Source organism: Pan paniscus, chromosome 11, assembly GCF_029289425.2.
Source record: "Pan paniscus chromosome 11, NHGRI_mPanPan1-v2.0_pri, whole genome shotgun sequence".
NCBI classification, from domain to species: Eukaryota; Metazoa; Chordata; class Mammalia; order Primates; family Hominidae; genus Pan; species Pan paniscus.
Window position 1 is genome coordinate 41,773,549 of NC_073260.2, and position 21,482 is coordinate 41,795,030.

At 38.3% G+C, this 21,482-nt stretch overlaps 2 protein-coding genes across 10 annotated transcripts in view; one reads left to right on the forward strand and one right to left on the reverse strand.

Moving 5' to 3' along the window:
- Nucleotides 1–21,482, forward strand: part of XPA (XPA, DNA damage recognition and repair factor) — a 63,698-nt gene that overhangs the window by 13,840 nt on the left and 28,376 nt on the right. For 2 of the 6 annotated variants that reach the window (XM_034967847.3, XM_008974056.4), the window contains exon 6: nt 7,965–8,063. In XM_034967847.3, the coding sequence (XP_034823738.1) occupies nt 7,965–8,063 (99 nt within the window). Of the gene's footprint in view, nt 1–1,122; nt 1,354–7,592; nt 7,782–7,964; nt 8,645–19,035; nt 19,291–21,482 lie in introns of those variants that run through there. The other 4 variants (XR_003028863.3, XR_003028862.4, XM_008974055.3 and 1 more) reach the window with 4 other exon arrangements.
- The window catches only part of NCBP1 (nuclear cap binding protein subunit 1), a 40,428-nt gene continuing 28,857 nt past the window's right edge, over nt 9,912–21,482 (reverse strand). For 3 of the 4 annotated variants that reach the window (XM_055117823.2, XM_055117822.2, XM_024930212.4), the window contains 6 exons: nt 20,785–20,878; nt 19,397–19,500; nt 16,634–16,748; nt 14,546–14,674; nt 13,815–13,928; nt 11,911–12,438 (listed from right to left, as the gene is read on the reverse strand). In XM_055117823.2, the coding sequence (XP_054973798.1) occupies nt 12,325–12,438; nt 13,815–13,928; nt 14,546–14,674; nt 16,634–16,748; nt 19,397–19,500; nt 20,785–20,878 (670 nt within the window). In that variant the 3' untranslated portion in view covers nt 11,911–12,324. Of the gene's footprint in view, nt 12,439–13,814; nt 13,929–14,545; nt 14,675–16,633; nt 16,749–19,396; nt 19,501–20,784; nt 20,879–21,482 lie in introns of all 4 variants that reach the window. The other variant, XM_003820612.6, reaches the window with a different exon arrangement.

Consider the following 21,482-nt stretch of genomic DNA (forward strand, 5'->3'; position numbering starts at 1 on the left):
GAAGTTAAGCAACTCCATGATCAACATCCTTATACACATCTTTTTATATAGTTACTTAGCAATTCCTGAATCACAAGGTAAGGCACACATTCATGGCTTTGTAGAGAGGTTTCCTGTAATAAGCTGTGCCATGTAAGAGCATTTCATTAAAGAACCTTCCCAAAATTAGCCACTGCTGTATTGAGAGGATTTGGAAAGAGTTCTGATGTTTTTGGCCCTTTAATCTTTTCAGTGCTTTACACCAGTCCTTCCTCTGTAGTAGCAAGGAGAACCTTGAAAGATAAAGTAGTGAAAAGGCATTTTAAGAGGTGCGAAAGGGAGGACAGAGTGATAGATTAGTTATATACTAGCCTAGGGTTTTTTGTTAACTCCAGCTACCTGAAATCACCTCAACTCTTACCTCTTTGCTGCCTCCTTAAACCATTTCCAGGTGGTATTTTGGTGCAGATAATAATACATGGATAAAATAATAAGTATTAATTAAAAACCTGTATCTGCAAAGTGATGAAATATTTTTTAAAACGAGAGCTGTCTGTACTTTCTTAGATACTAATTCTGTAATTTGGTCAGTGTCATCTAATGGTAACTAAATTCCTGTAATTTGACAAAGAGATTGAAAGATGATGGCATCCATTTCATCACATGCTTTTTTAAATAAGAATTCTATGTGGTATATATATTAGTAGTATGAACAGAACTCTTAAAGATTTAGTTTTCACTGGTATTACTTTTTAAAGAAATATAAACTTTAATATAATTAGCTTTTTTTCTCATTGCATTAAATTGCTGCTGTTAATCACCAGATAAGCTACTGTCAATTGTCCTCATTTTCGAAGAGTTTGAATTTGCCCTGAAGTTTTTCATAGAGTTAGACCTCTTGGGTCTGGTTTCTTTTTCAGTTCGCTTCTTATTTGAATGAAGGATGTCTTTTGAGGACATTTTCCAAAGTGGTTACATGAGTGATATATTTTCCAAGTCTCTGTAAATAGAAATGTTTTACTGCTTTTGTGCATATGAATAGCTAAGTTCTGTAACATTACTCCACTGTCTTCTGGTGTTTAATGTGCAGAGAGGTCAGTGTGATGCCTTCTTTAATTATGGCTTCTTGTTGATTTACTTTAGAGGTTGTTCCCGCCTTCCTGAATAGGCCACAAAGGGCTGAGATTGGAGTAGACACTGTAGAGATTAGACACAAGGAGCTTACTGTGCAGTTTTCTCAGAAGGCTCAGAACAGAGAGGAATAAAAGCAAGTCTAAAAGTATTTTAGTTGAAAAGAAATTGGAACCTGGTTCCTCTTGGTCTTCTGATTTTGATCCACAAAGAAGCTGACACAGTTTACTTCTTTATGGGAAGGTAAGAGATTATATTTACCTGCTTTGAGAATATGATCTTCTACTTTAGCAGTTTGAGAATTGATCTTACTACCAAAAAGAATTTGTTTAAATAGTATAAGGTGTGTATAGATAGATAAAAATAAGGTGAAAGACAAGAAAGTGTTTTCTTGTTACTGAATTCAAATTGTTACGGATTTTAGATACAAGGCAGAAACTGCTGTTCAGTTTTTTTAACTGGTATCAAAACTCTGTATCAAAATATTCAAAGGACCGATTGAGAGTATTTGGAGAGTTCTTTTGAATTTGGCCTTTTAATCTTTTCAGTGCCCTACACCAGTCCTTCCTCTCTTCCAGTAGCAAGGAGAGCCTTGAAGGATAAAGTAGTGAACAGGCATCTTAAGGAGTGTGAAAGAGAGGACTGTTATACATTACAGAAATCAGTTATACATTATAGAAATGTTTTGATTTCAAAACTTCAGGATGCACAGGCCTTAATATTAGATGGGAACGTTCAGCTGGTTCAAATATACAGAACGTTTTGGGTTTGCATGTCTACTCTATAAATAAGGTAGAGATAAGGCATTTCTTTAGTTATACCAGCTTTCTCTTATTCCGTACTGGTAGAGGTTACCCTTCTAAAAAAAGGAAAATAAATTCATTTTCATTATTTATTACTATGTACTTTCCTCCCAAAAGAGGTAGGTAAGAAATCTCTTATGGGGGTCCCAAGTTTGTGGACATTGTACATTGTGGGCCTGTGGTTATATTTATGACTCTGGAGTCATCTCTCAAGAGAGTTTGGGAGACTCAGTTCTCTGTTACTCTGCTTTAGTTTATGGAGGACTAAAGAAGACCAAAGCATCATATTGTCATTGTGTCTTTTTCCTTGTAATTTTTTTTCCTCCTGTTAACAAGGGGCACCATGAGTCAATACTTACTGTCCTACCATAAAGTATTTAGAAGTATCTTGTCTCTCTCAGCTAGTTGTCTTTTAAATTTACCTCAGAAGCAGCATTGGGTTTCCATGAATACAGACCACCTCTTTTGCAAAACCAAGATGTTAAACTGAATACAAGTTTTAGATTGGTATAAAATAACATTTTCATTTAAAAAAGGATTTAGAAGAATTTTTTCGTCTGTAAAAAGTATAAGCAGTCCCTGAATATATCAGTAACAAGACTGGTTACATTGAAAATTGTTATAAATTTCCATGAAAGGCAGTCCTTAGTTAATAGCTTCCAGCATTGTGAAATTCTAGGCCAATGGAACTAGGAGGTTGGAACGTGGTAAACCACTGTTTTGTCTCCAGCTTCAATTAGGCCTTCAGTACTGCGTAGGACCTGCACCCACCCCAGGTTTCCTCAGCTCCCCCAAAGTCGATTTCAGACCTACAGACCTTTTTTCACTCTTCTAAAGCCTTACCTTGTTTTTAAAACTACCTCCTTCTCATTCTCAGCAGTAGGTAGTTGATTTCTGCTTTCCTAAGTTTTAAGTTGTTAAATGAAGTAATGTGAAAAAAGTATTAATCTTAAATTTTTTTATTTACCTGATGTTGACATTTGCCATATTTACTTTTTCTTTCACACACACATATTTTGCCAAGCCATTTAAGTTGCAGACATTGTGATTCTTATAAACACTTCAGCATGTTTCTCCTCAGAACAATGGCATTCGGCTGGGAGCAGTGGCTTATGCCTGTAATCCCAACACTTCAGGAGGCCGAGGCGGTTAGATCACCTGAGGCCAGGAGTTTGAGACCAGCCTGGCCAACATGGTGAAACCTTGTCTCTACTAAAAATACAAAAATTAGCTGGGCATGATGGTGTGTGCCTGTAGTCCCAGCCACTCAGGAGGCTGAGGCAAGAGAATTGCTTGAACCTGGGAAGTGGAGGTTGCAGTGAGCTGAGATCCCCCCATTGCACTCCAGCTTGGGCAACAAGAGTGAAACCCTGTCTCAAAAAACAAAAAACAATGGTGTTCTTCTACATAGCTAAAGAACAACGATCATACTCAAGAAACTTAGCATTAATATAATGCTGCTATCTTGTGTATAATTTAATATTCTCCAGTTGTTTTGGTGTCCTTTACAGCTTTTTGTTGGATCCAGGTGTTATTCAAGGATGATGCATATTGATAGCTGCTTTTAAACTAGTCCCTCAGCCTTTTTTGTCTTTCACGACATTGACATTTTGCAGTGCCCAGGCCAGCTGCTGTTCAGTGTGTCCCTCCATTCAGATTTGTTAGCTGCTTGTTTCCTCAGTTAGACTCAGGTCGAATGTTTTTGGTAGGAATACTTTCAAGGTGATGTGTTTGAGCATTTATCAGTAGACACATGGTACCAGCTCTCTCTTTTAAGGGAGTGGTAGTTTGACTGCTTAGTTAAGGTGGTGTCTGCCAGGTTTTTCCATTGTAAAGGTACCCTTTATCCTTTGTAATTAGTGAGAAATCTAATACTATGTGAATATCTCATTCCTTACCTTTCACTCAGTGGTTTTAGTACACAGGGCTGAGTCTTACTTTAGTTATTATGGTGGATATAAATGGTGATTTTCTATTTCTTTCACTTTCTGTAATTGTTATTTGGCTTTTGGAAAGAAGAGCTTTTCTTCTCTTAAAAACTGATTTTTTTTTAAGCATCAGCTGGACTGATTGTTTCTTATTCTGAAGTCAGTGTATTATAGTCCATTCCAGTCATGATTCATTTTGGTGCTGAAATTGTCCAAAATTTGCCCAGTAGAATCCCCTTCAAGCTAGCTCCTGTCTTTTTAAACTATTTTGTTTGGAAATAATTTCAAACTTATAAAAAATTGCAAGGATAATAATACAAAGGGCCACTCATATATCCTTTTTCCAGATTACCTACTGTTAACACTTTATGCTATTTGCATCATTATTTGCATGCTCTTTCTATACATACACAGTATTTATTTTTTTCCGAACCATTTAAGACTAAGTTGTATACATCACCACCCTTTACCCTTAAGTATTACAGTGTATATTTCCTAATAGGGATATATTTTGTTACATAACCAAAGTATATTGTTAACTTGAGTAAATTTAACATTGATTTAGTATTTATGTCTAATCTGCCCTCCATATTCTAGTTTTGTTAGTTGATCTAATGTTCTTTTTAGTAATTCCTTTCTAGAACAGAATCCAGTCTAGGATTGGGTATTGGCTTTAGGAACCAAGTCTTTCTAAACTTTTCTGGGATATTTACACAGCTCGTATTTTTTATGACATTGACATTTTTGAAGAAAAGTCTGCTTCCCCTGCCCTGCCCTTCAAAACATGCTTCTCACTTGGGGCAGTTTCTGGTGTGTCCTGCTGGTTGGATGCAGGGTATGCATTTCAGGCCAGGGACAGTACGTAAGTGATGTGCTTTTCTCCGGGCCTCATTATCTGGAGGCACTGATGTCTATCAGCCCTCAGTGGTAATTCTGATTTTGATTTGATAAGCAAAAAGAAATTGTATCCCCCTAGATTTAGTGTCCATCCATTGATGGTGCTTGCTAGAACCAGTCTTTAGTATGATGGTTATAAGAACTGTCTTCTAATTCCAGCATTCCTTCTGCATTTAAGCAGTTGGCAGTCAGCATTCTGTAGCATCCTTTGCCCCATTTACTTATTATTGGTATGAATTCATTAATTTCTGTTTTTCTCCAGTGGCTTTGGTTCATTTCTGTCCTTACTTTGTTGCTCAAATGGTCTGATTTGGCCTAGTGACTAGCTTTTGTATCTTTTGACATGTCATTTCCTTACTTTTTTAATTTACTTATTTACTTTTGAGACCTAGTATCGCTCTGTCACCCAGGTTGGAGTGCAGTGGCGCGACCTCAGCTCACTGCAACCTTCACCTCCCAGGTTCATGCGATTCTCCTGTCTCAGCCTCCCAAGTAGCTGAGATTACAGGCATATGCCACCATGTCCAGCTAATTTTTGTGTTTTCAGTAGAGATGGGGTTTCACCATATTGGCCAAGCTGGTCTTGAACTCCTGACCTCAAGTGATCCACCTGCCTCGGCCTCCCAAAGTGCTAGAATTATAGGCGTGAGCCACCGTGCCCAGCCTTATGTCATCATTTCTTGAGCACTCCTTTCTGCTTTCTAGCACAACACATGTATCTGTATTTCTATGTCTCTGTCTATAAATATATGTAAACCTTGAGTTTACACTGATACATCCAGTTTTAAAATTTCATGGTTCATTTTAGTTTTACTTATACTGGCTTTTTGGATGATGAGAAACCTGGTGGCTCCCATGATCCTTAATATAGTGACTTGATCAAAGCCCTATGTGTGACTAATTCCCATTACTGTTGCTGCCTCCTCTTCTGGAGGGAGCCCTTTTTCTTGGGCTCTCTCACCCTCCTATGGATGCTTGCTTGCTCCATAGGACTGGATTGTTCAGAAAGGGAAAGAAGGGTAAAAAAAAAAAAAAAAAAACCCAAACCTATCCATTTTTAAATACTTCCTTATGTTCTGTTGTTTTTTTCTTTGAGACAGTCTCGCTCTGTCACCTAGGCTGGAGTGCAGTGGTGCAATCATGGCTCACTGCAGGCTCAAACTCCTCGGCTTAAGCGATCCTCCCACTTCAGCCTCCCGAGTAGCTGGGACTACAGGCTCATGTCACCGTGGCTAGCTAATTAAAAAAAATTTTTTAATTTTTTATTTTATTTTATTTTTTTTAAGAGATTGGGGTTTCACTGTGTTGCCCAGGCAGGTCTTGAACTCCCAGGCTCAGGTAATCCTCCCAAAGTGCTGGGATTACAGGCATGAGCCATTGCACCTGGCCCCGAATACTTTCTTACTTTCTGGCACAAATTTTTCTAGGAATGTCTAGTAAGTATTAAAGATATGGCTTTATTCTCACCATTATATAGCCTGACATACTAGCTGAAGAGTGGGGAGAAAAAGTCAAAGTCAATGTAAAACCTTAGGTTCAATTATGGCTAGACAGACAGACTTTTACTACAAGTATTTTTTTTTAGTATTCAGAAAATTTTTCTTTGGTACCTCTTTTTAAGTACACCTAATATTCAAATTAGGCAGAGAAGTTAGTTTAGCATGATTGCGTTGCAGTAAAATTTTGTAGGATTTTCAGTGGGATAAGGTGGCCAGATGTCTTACGTGAGAACCAAGTTGAAAAGCAGGTATTAGAATTCAAGTAGGCAACATCTTCCTTACGTTATCTGAAACCAGAGGGCATCTGTGGAGTTCTGGTTAGCATATCATTTTTTATTTAGAAAATATCCTAAGTAAAATTTAAAGGAAGGAGGGCATTCCAGATCTATATCTAGAAAAACCAAGGTCTTCAGAATATGAGAGGATACTGAAATAAATGAAGAGTTTGGATGAACATTTTTTCTTCCAGACCAAAAACTATCTAGAGGTATATGCACTAAAATAATGTCAAAGTACTTTTCATGCTAGAGGTATCCATCAACTATATAACCTTGAGCAACTTATAACTTCTCTGTGCCTTGGTTTTCTCATCTGTAAAATTGGAATAATTCTTCTTATCTTAAAGGGCTGTGAGGATTAAATGCATTTAAAGTGGTAAGAACACTGCATTATACATAGCCCTGTGTTTTCATCCTCATAATATAAAAGCTGAAAATAAGATTCAAGTAGTATTTTGATACTACTTATAGATCTAAAATGGATCAGGGAAAATATGTGATTACTTGGTGTATGTTATTTTTATAGCTGAGATTATACAAGACAGCTATCATACTCTCCCTTAGGTAATGCCACTGTCAAAGATAATGAAGAACTGGGTGGATCACTGGTGAGAATAGAAGTGTAAAGTGTTGCTTTTTATTAAAATATGATTTACTTGGTTGCTTTCAAAGAACCCAATATAATTTTCTTTGTAAAATGATTTTGACACGAAGTAGCAGAAAAAGCTCCAAACATTAGAATATGACCAGTGTCCTGGCTTCACAGTTAAACTATCTTTGCTCAGTTTCCCTACCTGCAAGATAAAGTGAAGTAAAATCAAAAGTCTATGGTTCTTTCCAGCTCTTAACATTCTGTGATTCTTATTTTTAGCCCTCTCCTAAAATAATGCTGTCATCTTATAAGAACTTCAATAGACTTGAGGTCTTATTGCACAAGCACTTTTTCTAAGATGAAAACATACCAGCATAGTGGTAGAGTTCTCTACTTTCTAGTTTTCTTGCAAAGCTTGACTTGATGCTTATTGATGTAGCTCCTAACAGGAACTTAAAAACACTCCTTTTTCTTAATTATTTCAGCTGACTCCTTTTCCTACTGTGGCATTCTGTTATCTGAAGTCAAACGTACCTGAATGTGTCCTATTGTGTTACTCAACTCACTTCTGAATATGGTTCTGTTTTGCATACCACCAACCCACATAACCATTTCTGAATCTCTTGTTTCACACTGCTCCAGTGACAACTTGATTCACAGGCCAAACTAGTGAGGTAAGAAAGTAAGTTTGCCAAGTTTGTATAATCAACTTTGTTATAAAATTAAGGTAAACTATATATGGTTTAAATACACATAGACACACACACATGTACATGGCTGAAAGCTTGACGGAGTTGGATTTTTGGATTCACCTGAATAGCACCACTGAAAAGATGACTTTAAATTTTTTTTTTCAGAATTGCGGCGAGCAGTAAGAAGCAGTGTGTGGAAAAGGGAGACGATTGTTCATCAACATGAGTATGGACCAGAAGAAAACCTAGAAGATGACATGTACCGTAAGACTTGTACTATGTGTGGCCATGAACTGACATATGAAAAAATGTGATTTTTTAGTTCAGTGACCTGTTTTATAGAATTTTATATTTAAATAAAGGAAATTTAGATTGGTCCTTTTCAAAATTCAAAAAAAAAAAAAAAACGCAACATCTTCATAGATGAATGAAACCCTTGTATAAGTAATACTTCAGTAATAATTATGTATGTTATGGCTTAAAAGCAAGTTTCAGTGAAGGTCACCTGGCCTGGTTGTGTGCAGAATGTCATGTCTGTGATTGCTTTCTTACAACAGAGATGGGAGCTGAGTGCTAGAGTAGGTGCAGAAGTGGTAGGTCAGCTACAAATTTGAGGACAAGATACCAAGGCAAACCCTAGATTGGGGTAGAGGGAAAAGGGTTCAACAAAGGCCGAACTGGATTCTTAACCAAGAAACAAATAATAGCAATGGTGGTGCACCACTGTACCCCAGGTTCTAGTCATGTGTTTTTTAGGACGATTTCTGTCTCCACGATGGTGGAAACAGTGGGGAACTACTGCTGGAAAAAGCCCTAATAGCAGAAATAAACATTGAGTTGTACGAGTCTGATCATGTTTTCTGTACTCTTGGGGCCTCTATTGTGGTACTTAACATTAGTCTAGATAGCTTTTTAAATGCTGGATTAAAATGGAAAAGAGCTGTTTTCATGGTTGACTATCTGATTGTTGATCAAAGAAGGCACTGATGTTTATTTTAAGTAGTGCTAACATTTACTGAGCATTTACCAACCAGGTGCCAGGCATGCACCTAAGTGCCTTAGGAGTATGTTAATTTAGTCCCGGGCTTGCTTCCATGCTGCTTTCAGACTTCTAAGGAAAGGAAGTGACAACCTAGTCTCACATCACCGCAGGCATCTGCATCAACTTTAGTGAAATTTTCCTGTATCTTGTCAAAAGAATTATTGGGTCTATGCATTATTTTTTGACAAAAACAAATTCCAGTTAGTTAAAATAACCTGATATTTTCAAATTGTTTGACATGACATTTTATCCTACTGTACAAATAGAATAGGAAGTTTAAACATTTCCATTTTTTTTTCTTTAGTGGAGATTATGCTTGGAGAAAGGCTAAGTCAAAACAAGTCATGTCCAAATAATTCAGACTACACAGAAATGTTTGTGTATTTTTCAAGTTTGATTTTTTTTAAACACCTTCACACTCAATGACTAATAAGTGCTATGCTAAATATTACAGCTTAGTAAAAATTGATTCTGAATGGGCAGCAAGATGTCTCTGGGGAAAAAAGCTTTCAGCTTGATGACAACAGAATAACTAGGGGTTCAGGTTGTTGTAAAAGCATTATCAGGGGGAAAAGGAGCTTTTGGGCCAACTGGATCTAGGTTCAAATTCCACTTACTAGCTGTGGACCCTGGGTAAATTACTCCAAAAGCCTGTTTTTATCTGTAAAGAGGGCGTAATCATCTCAAAGGACTGTTTGAAGTAGTTAATAGGGTGAACCTATAGCACCTGGCACATAATAACCACTAGTTAATGAGCATGTATTACCAAGGCCACTATATTACAGAAAATAGATTTGTCTAGTTAAGGGATGCTTCTATTCACCCTCTACACCCTTATCAGTTTAAGACAATCCTGGTATCCAGACATCACTAACAGCTAAACCTGCTCTACATAGGTTGGCAAGGTCCCTTCCTCATCTTTCATTTAAATTAGGAAAACAGTATGTTTACTTTGACAAAAGCATGTTAAATTGCACCAGCACAATTTAACAGAATATTTATTGCAAGGTATGATGTACAGTGACATGCCATCTTTTGTCTGTATGAACTTCATTACTGGGGACAGCAACTGTTGTTGAATGTTTGCTCTTACACCTTTATTTCTTCAAAACTCAATTCCTAGTTCAATTTTTCCATACACTAAAGCTGCTAGACTGGGACAGAGCAGGGCCACATCAGCGAACAGCTGTTAAAAGCAACCATTATACATGAAGAGAGGACCAAGAGAAAAGAAATTAAAACCTACAAATTTCTCTAGAATGTGGATCAAACATAACTAGCCACACTTTTCAGTACATTGTGAAAAGATTACAAAGCAGTTTCGAGTCAAAGTTACCAATCCCTTAAAGGTTATCCTTTGGTTTTTTGAGACAGGAGTCATTTTAAACTACAGTTGACCCTTGAACAACATGGGGTTAGGGATGCTGACACCCCGCACAGTAAAAAATTTGCATATAACTTTTGACTCCCCCAAAACTTAACCACCAGTAGCCCACTGCTGACTTACCAATAACAAACAGTTGATTAACTCATTTTGTATGTCATATGCTATATATTTTTTTTCTTCTTTTTTGAGACAGAGCCTCGCTCCATCGCCCAGGCTGGAGTGCAGTGGCACAATCTTGGCTCACTGAAACCTCCACCTCCCGGGTTCAAGCAATTCTCCTGTCTCAGCCTCCCGAGTAGCTGGGACTACAGCCATGTACCTTCCACGCCTGGCTAAGTTTTTGTGTTTTTAGTAGAGACAGGGTTTCACTGTGTTAGCCAGGATGGTCTCAATCTCCTGTCCTTGTGATCTGCCTGCCTCAGCCTCCCAAAGTGCTGGGATTACAGGCGTGAGCCACTGCGCCCAGCCCATATGCTATATTCTTATGAAGCTAGAGAAAAGAAAATAAAATCATAAGAAAAAAATATATTTACTATTTAATAAGTAGAAGTGGATCATCATAAAGGTCTTCATCCTCATCATCTTCACGTTGAGCAGGCTGAGGAAGACAAGGGGCTGGTCTTGCCATCTCAGGGGTGGAAGAAAACCTGTGTGTAAGGAGACTCACACAGTTCAAACCCATGTTGTTCAAGGGTCAACTGTAATTATATATAATTACATAGTTTGTGCTGTGCTTAAGCAATGGGAAAGATAAACAGTATAAACAAAAATATTTAGCCAAGAACCTGGGTTTTAGTCCTTTAGTAACCAGCCATGCAACCTGGATTTTTCTGGATATTTTGTATTTTGTCTTAAATAGTATGGTATTTAAACATTCTAGGAATTCCCATTTATTAAGCAGACTACATTCTGTAGCCACTAAAATGTATGGTAAACCAAAGCGAAAATATATCAAAATATGCAAAACGCTTAATGCATCATAAACTTGGGATGTAATAAGAAAAAATTATACCTATTTTGTGCAAATGCACAACAACACTACCAGTAGTTGTAGGATTACTGGTAATTTTTTTCTAAGGTTTAATGAAAAAAGTCTAAAAATCCTCGAAATTTGGAATGTCAGACAATTCCTCATATTTGTGTATTATTTTACAAACTGCTGTCATCTTATTTCAGCATCAATACTATACAGGAAACAAGCTCAGGACTTCATAGTTTTTTGGATCAGGTTCCATATAAACAAAATCTAAACTCACATCTAATTCAGGGTACAGTTTCAGTCAATCTGACCACTTCTACATCCACTTTAGTATTCTGTAACTCACTACAAGACCTTGGACAAATAACCCCAAGGCTAGAGGAAGTGAGTAGATGCTCTAAGATAATGGTGACCAAACCTGGAATCACCTGGGGAAACTTTAAGGATTACTGAGGATGTCTGCGTTCCACCCCCAGACGGTGGTTTAAATTTCAAAATAACTTGAAAGATTCCCAGGTGATTTACATTAAGACAAATTTAAGAACTACTCTTCCAACTAGTAACACTTTTATTACTAACAAGTCGTGTCTTAAAGATACTACTTAAAAATACTTTGAAGATAAAATTTCAAATGGAGAACACCTTCAGTAAGAAACCACCAGTTTTAGAGTAGAGTGAGATGATAAATCATGAAATGCCAAAGTTTAAAAACCATACTTTTAGTTTTATTTCAGCCATGTTAATTCATCCCCGAGCTGTGAAAAGTTATGCTACTGGGTAGCTGGGTAAACCCATCAGTTCCATATATTATGTAAGGTTGACCTCTAGTGTTTCACATACCTCAAACCAATTATTTTGTGCCTTAAGGAGAAAAAAAATAACAAACTGATCACAGAGAAGTTGTATCTGTCACATATATAATATATCATGGTCATAGTCACATTACTGCCGTTAGGCAATTAAAAGTAATGCCATGTTCATTCACTGTCCTCTTCCCCTTTGTTTCCTTTAAGAAGTGAAAGGATACTACAAGAAAGCAAGCATTCAAACCATCAAAAAATAAGACAAATTATTTTAAGATATCAAAAAAAACCTTGACATGAGGAAAAAATGACCCTTAGGCCTGCAGGGCACAGAACTGCTGGAACACGGCCAAGATATGAGGGTCTAATTCAGCAGTGAAGAGAAGGTTCTCCAGGGTCACCATGTACTGCTGGATTATTTGGTGATGCTGTGGACACACAAAAGGGGGTAGTTAGGTCAGGAAAAAGCATATAAGCAATCCTGTTGAACATTTCCTTCAGCAGCCCACCCATGCTGCAGAATGATGAAAAGAGGAAGGGGGAAAAAAAGTGCTGATAGGAATAATGGACCCTTGAAAATCCCCAACATTAAAAAAATAATAAGGGAAATGAAAAAAATGGATGCTCAATAGCTTTTTAAAAAATCCAGTTCTTACCAACTTCTATGTAAACAGAATTCATGATTCAAGGCAGTGGCAGCAGTGCCTGCTTGCTATTACAGACTAGGCTCAGCTGGCTCTCTCCCCACTCAGGGCATAATACATTATAACTTTTTAAAAAGCAGCCAGATGGACTGACAGGAAGATAAACAGTCAGAAAATGAAATACTCTTGTCTATGTGTTCCTCTATAAGCCATGAATACACTCAGAGATTCTTATAGGACTAGAGACTGTTAAAGCTTTTAAAACTGGCAGTAACTATAAAATCAGAGGGAATTCCTATTTGGAGGCTCAAAGAATTGAACTTAGAGTGACTTCTACATTAATCATTCTTCTAGAATGAACAAATGAAGATTTAGGGGAGTAGTGTCCGAAGATACAATGAATTAGCTCCACTCTCCTATATACCTTTAACTTAAATCTAGGTGAGAATAGGTGCCGGCATTTTGCTTTTGCAGAGAGACCCTAGGGAGCTTACCTTGATTCTGTGGACAGTTTACCACCTGCACATTGGATAACATTGGCTTTTTAGGGACTTATAAATCCAATTACTGTCCTCTTGATATTTTTGTCCTCTACATTTTATATTACAGCTAGGATCCCCAGCATAGAAAATGACAATTAGGAGACTGGGCACCGTGGCTCACGCCTGTAATCCCAGCAGCACTTTGGGAGGCGGAGGCCTCCTGAGGTAAGGAGTTTGAGACTAGCCTGGCCAACATGGTGAAACTCTGTCCCTACTAAAAATACAAAAATCAGGCAGGAGTACTGACGGGTGCCTGTAATCCCAGCAATATGGGAGGCTGAGGCAGAAGAATTGCTTAAACCTAGGAGGTGGAGGTTGCAGTGAGCTGAGATCGTGTCACTGAACTCCAGCCTGGGCAACAGAGTGAGATGCCATCTCAAAAAAAAAAGGTGGGGCGGGGGGTTGTTGGGGGGGTGGCAATTAGGAATCTAAGTGGTACAGAATCAGTTTAAGCCTAAATATTCTGATGAGCAATGGTAGCAGCAAATGGATATGAACTAAAGGATCTAACAGGTACTATATAACCTCCTAACAAATTTGACAAGGATTTTTTTTAATGAAAAATCTTTGTGGCTGTGAATAGTGTTGTTTATTACCTAATTGAAGTTCCCCACATACCTGTAGGAAGATCTGCTGCAGCCTCTCTATACAGTTCTTATACCATGGTGTTAATACACTGGTCCCATCAGTTTCGCATCGTACTAGGTGCTCGGTCAAGATCATGATAAACCGCTGGAAAGGGAGAAGGAAGTTAAGGTAGTACTACAGACAGAATCTTATACTTTGGAAAAAAATTCATGACAAAGAAACCCCAAAGTATTGCCTGTTCCACCCTGTCTTTGTGGTGTGTGTGCCTAGCTTCCATTATTCATGAAGTCAACCTAGAAAGGCAGACTGGTAATAACATGAGTTGGTACATTCTTCCTGGCAATACATAAAGACCTTTAATGTCTTAAATTACTTATCCTAGTAATATTACTTCCTGGAATCTATTCTAACGAAATAATCAAATTTTAACAGGAATCTATGCATTAAAATGTTCATGGAAGGAAAATGATCAGCAATGAGGAATAATTAAATGAGACATATATAAAAAAAGCAACCCACAATTTTTTTTCAAGCATGGAGAAATGCTCATGCGAGAATACTAAGTAAACAGCAGAGAAACTCAGACATACATGGTTGCCTCTGAGTAGTGAACTTTTATTTCCTTCCTAAATTTTTATATTTTTAATCTCTTCTATAAATGAATGTGTATTCCTTTTACAATGAAAAATAACATTTTTAAAAACTAAAACTAAAGAAATGTATTGTTTCCTTTTATGTATAAATGTCCCAAGCCAAGATACCTGAAATATAACGAGGAAAAGATTCTTTTGTTCACTCTGAGCAGATTCCACTTTTTCCTGAAGTCGTTCTATTTGTTCCTCAAGAACCCCGTCTTTCCTGTCACTGCTTCTGTCGTCATCATCACTTCGCTATAGAAGGCAAATGAACAAAAGGAAAATACCATTTAGATTCCAGTGTGTTAAATCTCCTCCAGGGGAAGCATTTTACTGTGTCTGGCCAAATGTTAAGACTTATATTCTATAGTGAAAATACCCCCCACCCTGCCACCCACACATATATACCTCAAAGTCCTGTTGTGGTTCAGAGACACTGTCTTCTCATTCAGAAATTCCATGGGTTCTTATCTAGGCCAGGGAAATTTAGTGGCACTTGTCTTGGTAACAACATGGGGGGACTTGGCTACAATTTATCACTATTTGACCATTTGAGCAGTAACAACAGGGAGACAGCTTGCTAATCATTCATCTGCTAATGGGCCATATAGAAAAACTGGGCAAGTCCTATGGGCCAAGGCTGCTCATTCTTGTTATAATTTAGAAATGGCTCCAGCCGACATATAATAATTCAAAGTGGGCTGTTTAAGACTTTCTGCTGGCAATGATGGGCTCAATATACTCCTGTAAAGCTTTAATAATCCCTGCCCCCAACTCACTCTGAAGAGTTTATAGAATTTAATTTTTTCTTTTTAAAGGAAAAGAAAAACAAGGCATGGTTTATTTCCATTTTACAGAGAAAAAAGGCTGAGAGGTTAGATGACTTTCCCAGCATCACCCAGTCAGAAAGTGGCAGAGCCAGAACGTGGCTCTAAGGTGTTACATACCAAGGTACTTTCAGCAAGAAGGTGGCATCACTGAATCTAGAAAGCCTGGTAATTCTTCGAGGTTAATACTTAACTGCTAAGGCCCCATCTACTGATCTCTCCGCTTTAAGCAAAATTATCAGAACCCTGCTCTCGGATATCACAGAATCTTGCCTTTCTCTCTATAAACACAGCCCATTTATGAGGTCTGCTCTATGTTCTAGACACGTGGGTACACGACTGTCCTTTCCTAACACCACTCAAAGGTAAGGTTCTAGAGCACTACTACCTAATAGACCTTTCTTCAATGGGGCCAATGTTATATAAATATGTGCAGCCTGTTACGACCGCAACCACGTTACTACTGAGCACCTGAAATATGGTTGTGACCAAAGAACTGAATGTTAAATTGTATTTAACTAAAATAGTCACATGCAGCTAGTGGCTACTGTGTTGGACAGCACATTTCTAGAAACAGTGTGGCATGAGAGAAAAGTCTCTGGAGTCTGACAGACCTGTGTCAGAACCTAGCTCTGGTCATTTACCAGCTATGCAACCTACTAGCTATGTTACTTAACTTCTCTATGTCTCACTTTATAACATCTACAAAATGAGATGACACCATTTACCTTACAGTATTTCAGGTCTGAGTGTTTATATCCATATATGTATACAGGTATGTCTACATGGAGACTGGTACTCAAACTTGCGAAAGGTTCCTATAGGGCACTAAACTCAACTTTTTTTCACCTTCTACTATGGTAAATATGCATAACACTGGAAAATACTTTCATAATGAATAGTAGTATCATGTTAAGTCACTCACTGCTTCCCTCCAAAATGGCTAAAATACTAAATTAATACTATGAGAAGTATTCCGTTAACTTGGGAATGACTGCCCCATTCCTCCTCACGGTACGGGGAAAGTGTTAAGTATCTATAGTCCTCTCCCTCTTCCCCCAGAGACTCCTATAGAAATACAAGTGTCCTCTTCCCTTCTGCTACTTCCCTTGTGCAAACGTGAGGCCGACCCAGAGATGGTGAACTATAGGAAGTGAAGTTTGTGGCTTCCTGAACTGGTTCATCATGCAGTGTAACAGCACACAACACACTACCTGCTCCTTCCTCCTCTTCTGCTTCTGCATTAATTTGGGCTCAGAAAAATTTCTGCTCTGCATTAATTTGGGCTCAGAAAAAATGAAATATCATCAAGATAGTGAACTCTGAATCCTCTCCAGAGTTTCTGGTATATTTTCTTTAACTACTTACAAGTTTACACAAAACTTACCCGTTTGTGTTGCCTAGCAAGTTTCTCTTTAGCTTCTTCCAGCTCTTTCTGGATCTTCAGGACATGTTTGTTCATCTTACGAATTGTAGAGTGCAAAATTTCCCAAACAAACAATCTTAAAGAAATATGGCATTTGGTTATTGTATGTCAAGCTATGGTTACAGAAAATAAAATCTTTCAACTTTTATAATTTCATTCTTAACAGCTGATACAGCCTTCTGTCCTTGGGGCTGAATTAGTCATCTTTCTCCAGCAATACTTACAAATTGGTCTTTTATTGTAAATTGTGCAAGTATCTATCTTTACACCCATTAGATTCAGGCGAGTCCCCTGAGGGCAGTACTGTGTAGTCATTTTTCTTATTTCCATCCCTTACCAGAGGTACATACTTACTGAATTGAAATGGCAAACTATGATGGACATTAACATTAAAATGGAAATACATTTTTCCTCTCCTAAATGTAAACATTATGTGTAGAAATTTTCTCAAAATGGTGACCTAACCTGAGACTTATTTCCCATGCTTTATACTATTTAACTAGCACACACTCAGCCAATTATTCTCTTGGAATGTTTAAGAAACTCATTAGTTGATAATAGGTATCAACTGATGGGCTCTAAGAATGAGATAATTATATGTCAGCTTTCTTACTAGCAAATACATACTAAGATCACTTTGTAGGTGCTTTGAAATGTTTGTTGCATAAGTGTTTTTCTTTTAAAAAGTAACTTCTCAGCTACTTTTGTGTCTATAAACTAGGTCTCCTAACCCAGCACAGAATAGTACAGTTGGCCCTTGAACAATACAGGTTTGAACTGTGCAGGTCCATTTACACATGGGTTTTCTTCCACCTGAGACAATAAGACCAACCCCTCCTCTTCCTCGGCCTACTCAATGTGAAGATAATGAAGATGACCTTTATGATGATCCACTCTCACTTCATGAATGTTTCCTCTCTTATGATTTATTGTAAGAATATAGGATATAACACATACAACACAAATATGTGTTAATCGACTACGTTATCACTAAGGCTTCTGGTCAACAGTAGGCTACTAGTTAAATTTTCCATGCAGTTAAAAGTTCCATGCAGATTTTTGACTGTGTGGGGTGGGGTGGGTGGGGCGAAGTCGGTGTCTCTAACCCCTGATGTTGTTCAAGGGTGAACTGTACTTCCTTCTACAAATTTTGACCCAAATAATAGTTTAAGTGGAAGATAATAAAACAATCTGTTCATAAAACTCCAAGTCTAGAATGTTAGGAAACAGGACAAAAGAGCAGAGCACTTTAACTCTGGAGGGGGTGGACTATAGTCAGGGAAAGGTTTGCAGAGTTACAAATATTTGAGCTAGGTGTTAAAGAACAGATGGAGCTGTTGAGCACTATACAGATTCCAGAATGCCTGGGTTTGAATGCTGGCTCTGCGCTTAGTTGTGTGACTTTGGGCAGGATAAAGCACTCTGTGACACTTCCCTATTCTGTAAAATGTGGACAATAATGGAACTTTCTCTACGGTGATGCGGTAAGGATAAAATGAATTGAAAACGTAAATCACTCAGGACAATGGTTAAAACATACTCGGGTGGTTAGTTTTCTGAGAGTTTACAAATCTGAAAAGGTTCTTCTGTTGTCTTTGTTTATGAAGGCCAACCTGGCCGGTATGACAACCTTAGATCACACCCTATCACCCTAACAATTCAGTATATTTCTGATCAGTGTCCTCTGGCAGTAACAGATACAGTGGAAAAGTTAAAGGTTGTGATGGACTTTTATGTTTTTACAAGTAATTTGCTTTAGTTTCCTGCTTTGTGTCAACTCCTGCTGCCCTGGTCCTATCAACTGTAAAGTCCATGAACTTCATAAATAAGAACCAAACAGGCCGGGCGCGGTGGCTCACGCCTGTAATCCCAGCACTTTGGGAGGCCGAGGCGAGCGGATCACAAAGTCAGGAGATCGAGACCATCCTGGCTAACACGGTGAAACCCCGTCTCTACTAAAAATACAAAAAATTAGCCGGGCGTGGTAGCGGGCGCCTGTAGTCCCAGCTACTCGGGAGGCTGAGGCAGGAGAATGGCGTGAACCCGGGAGGCGGAGCTTGCAGTGAGCCGAGATCGCGCCACTGCACTCCAGCCTGGGCGACTGAGCGAGACTCCGTCTCAAAAAAAAAAAAAAAAAAAAAAAAAAAAAAAAAAAAAAAGAACCAAACAGCAAAAACTTTCTTTCCGTTAGGGGGAATGAGGGCAGAATGAATCTTCTGCATTAAACCTAAGATTATGACTGTGGTGAGAACCCCTTTCCCCCATCCCTCAGGTGTCTTGTTAATCACCAAGCTTTCCTGGATCCCTCCATGATTTACTCTACTTTGACTTTGATTTCTCCTACTTCCTGGTGTGCATTCTAGGTGCCATCCCCACTGAAGCTGGAACCCTTCCCGAGTTCCATCTGGACTAGCTGAGACTCTGCACATAGCTGGCTCTTGCTAGTTTTCTCTCCCAACAGTCTGGATCCTTCAACAGGATTTCTACTTCACTGGCTTAGTCTTGATTCAACTTAAGAGTGTCCCTGCTAAGAGACGCTGCAACCTGATAGGCTGTGTATGTTTCCACTGTCTAGGAATTTTTGCCACGTCCAATCCTACCAGATTGGACCGTTAGTATATTAATATCAACCTGGTTTGGACCAGAATTTGAAGCTTATGTATAAGAGACCACACATATATCAATTCTTAGGGAACACAAGTTTCATAAAATAATTTATATTACCTGGTAAAGTCACGAGATAGTTCTGAAGAGAAGATCCAATTTGCTACGGCAGCACAATCAACTATTTGTGTACGAATCATCTTATCCACTAGTACAGCAATCATCTACAATGAGAGAAGAATTATTCAAGTAAATCACACACACACATATATATGTGCCACCACACTGCTGCTATAAAAGTAAAATAGGAGGGCTATAAAATTTAGTTTTGGTGGCTATGGAATTGATTGATCAATCTGACCATTAGGTCTTTTTTTTGGGAGACAGAGTTGCTCTGTCACCTAGGCGGGAGTGGAGTGGCACGATCTCAGCTCACTGCAACCTCCACCTCCTAGGTTCAGGCAGTTCTCCTGCCTCAACCTCCTGAGCAGCTCAGATTACAGGTGTGCACCACCATGCCTGGCTAATTTTTGTAATTTTAGTATAGACGGGGGTTTCACTGTATTGCCTAGGCTGGTCTCGAACTCCTGGCTTCAAGTGATCCATCCACCTCGGCCTCCCAAAGTGCTAGGATTACAGGTAAGAGCCACCACGCCTGGCCTGATCATTAGGTCTTAAGATTTATTCTCCCCTTTGCTTTGCTCTAGCACTACAAGAAACAGGTTGACTAAACAAAAACTCTCAATGGTAACAGTTAAAAATTTGAAAAAACTGGCCAGGCGCGGTGGCTCACACCTGTAATCTAGCACACTTTGGGAGGCCGAGGTGGGCAGATCACCTGAGGTCAGGAGTTCCAGACCAGCCTGGCCAACATGGTGAAACCCCATCTCTACTAAAAATACAAAAATCAGCCAGGTGTGGTGGTGGACGCCTGTAATCCCAGCTACTCGGGAGGCTGAGGCAGGGGAATCACTTGAACCCGGGAGGCGGAGGTTGCAGTGAGCCAAGATTGCACCACTGCACTCCAGCCTGGGTGACAGAGTGAGACTCTGTCTCCAAAAAAAAATTTAAATTTCAGGTACTAATACCTATTCAAAAAAATACATAATTTCAATGAACCCCAGAAGTTAAATGTAAAACAATGTTTTATCATTACACACTCACTGTTTTATGAAATTTATTTAAATGTTTCTTTGTCATACACAATATATATCAAGGTTTGAGAAATCTGGAGCTCGCATTTAGAAACTGGATAGACTAGATAAACCTTTTCCTGAACATTTAAAACATATTGAGATATTATAGTTCAAAACCAAATCATAATGCTTACTCTTTCAAGAATGAATGAAACATCATTACTCCCATTGCACTGAAAGAATTAGATCTAAAAACCATTATCTAGGCAGAGTCAAATTTCATGTTTTACAAACAAAACAATGGCAATTAACGGCCTTATTTTTATACCCATACAATCAGAGCTTCAACATGTCTAATTAAATAATTTTTACCTGTGGATGGTTCCTCCAGACCTCAAACATAACTCTTAGCACATGTAACTTTCCTTCATCACTTTCAGCTAGGGTTTTGAAGACTTCATGAAACCTTTTGATAATGATGGGAAAAAAATACCATATATACTTATTCATTAAACATTTTAGTGTTTTCAAAGCCTTTTCAATGTTACTCAATTTATAATGCAATATATAAATGCAAAATAACTACGTATTAACCATTAAGGATGCAAAAAGTATGATTACAGATTCATAGTTTTTAAGGAAGCTGTCACAAAATCTCAAGACATTTACAATATACTACTGTTAGCCCAGGGCTACAGTTTAAAAGAATAGGTAAGGACTAAGAAACTGTCTTCAAACATGGTGAAATATTCAAACTGCATCTTCTGTGGGAACCCTGCAAGTAATATAAAGCCTTGGAGACAGAGATGGGGTGAGATGTCCAGTTTCTCTGCTTGGCAGAAGGAAGATCTATGTGCTCTTTCTTCCTTTGGACCCTGTCTGACAAGTTAAAAATACCTGTCTTCAGATGCCAACCTTTGCGTGACTCCCAACAATGTAGCTGATTCTAATTTCTTCTTACATTGCTTTGGAAAGATATTTAGCGTGGGAACTTCCAACTGCATATGACTGTCCCAAAAATCTAGGTTTTTCACTAGTTTCTTTAAATGTCTATATGAAAAAAAGCACTT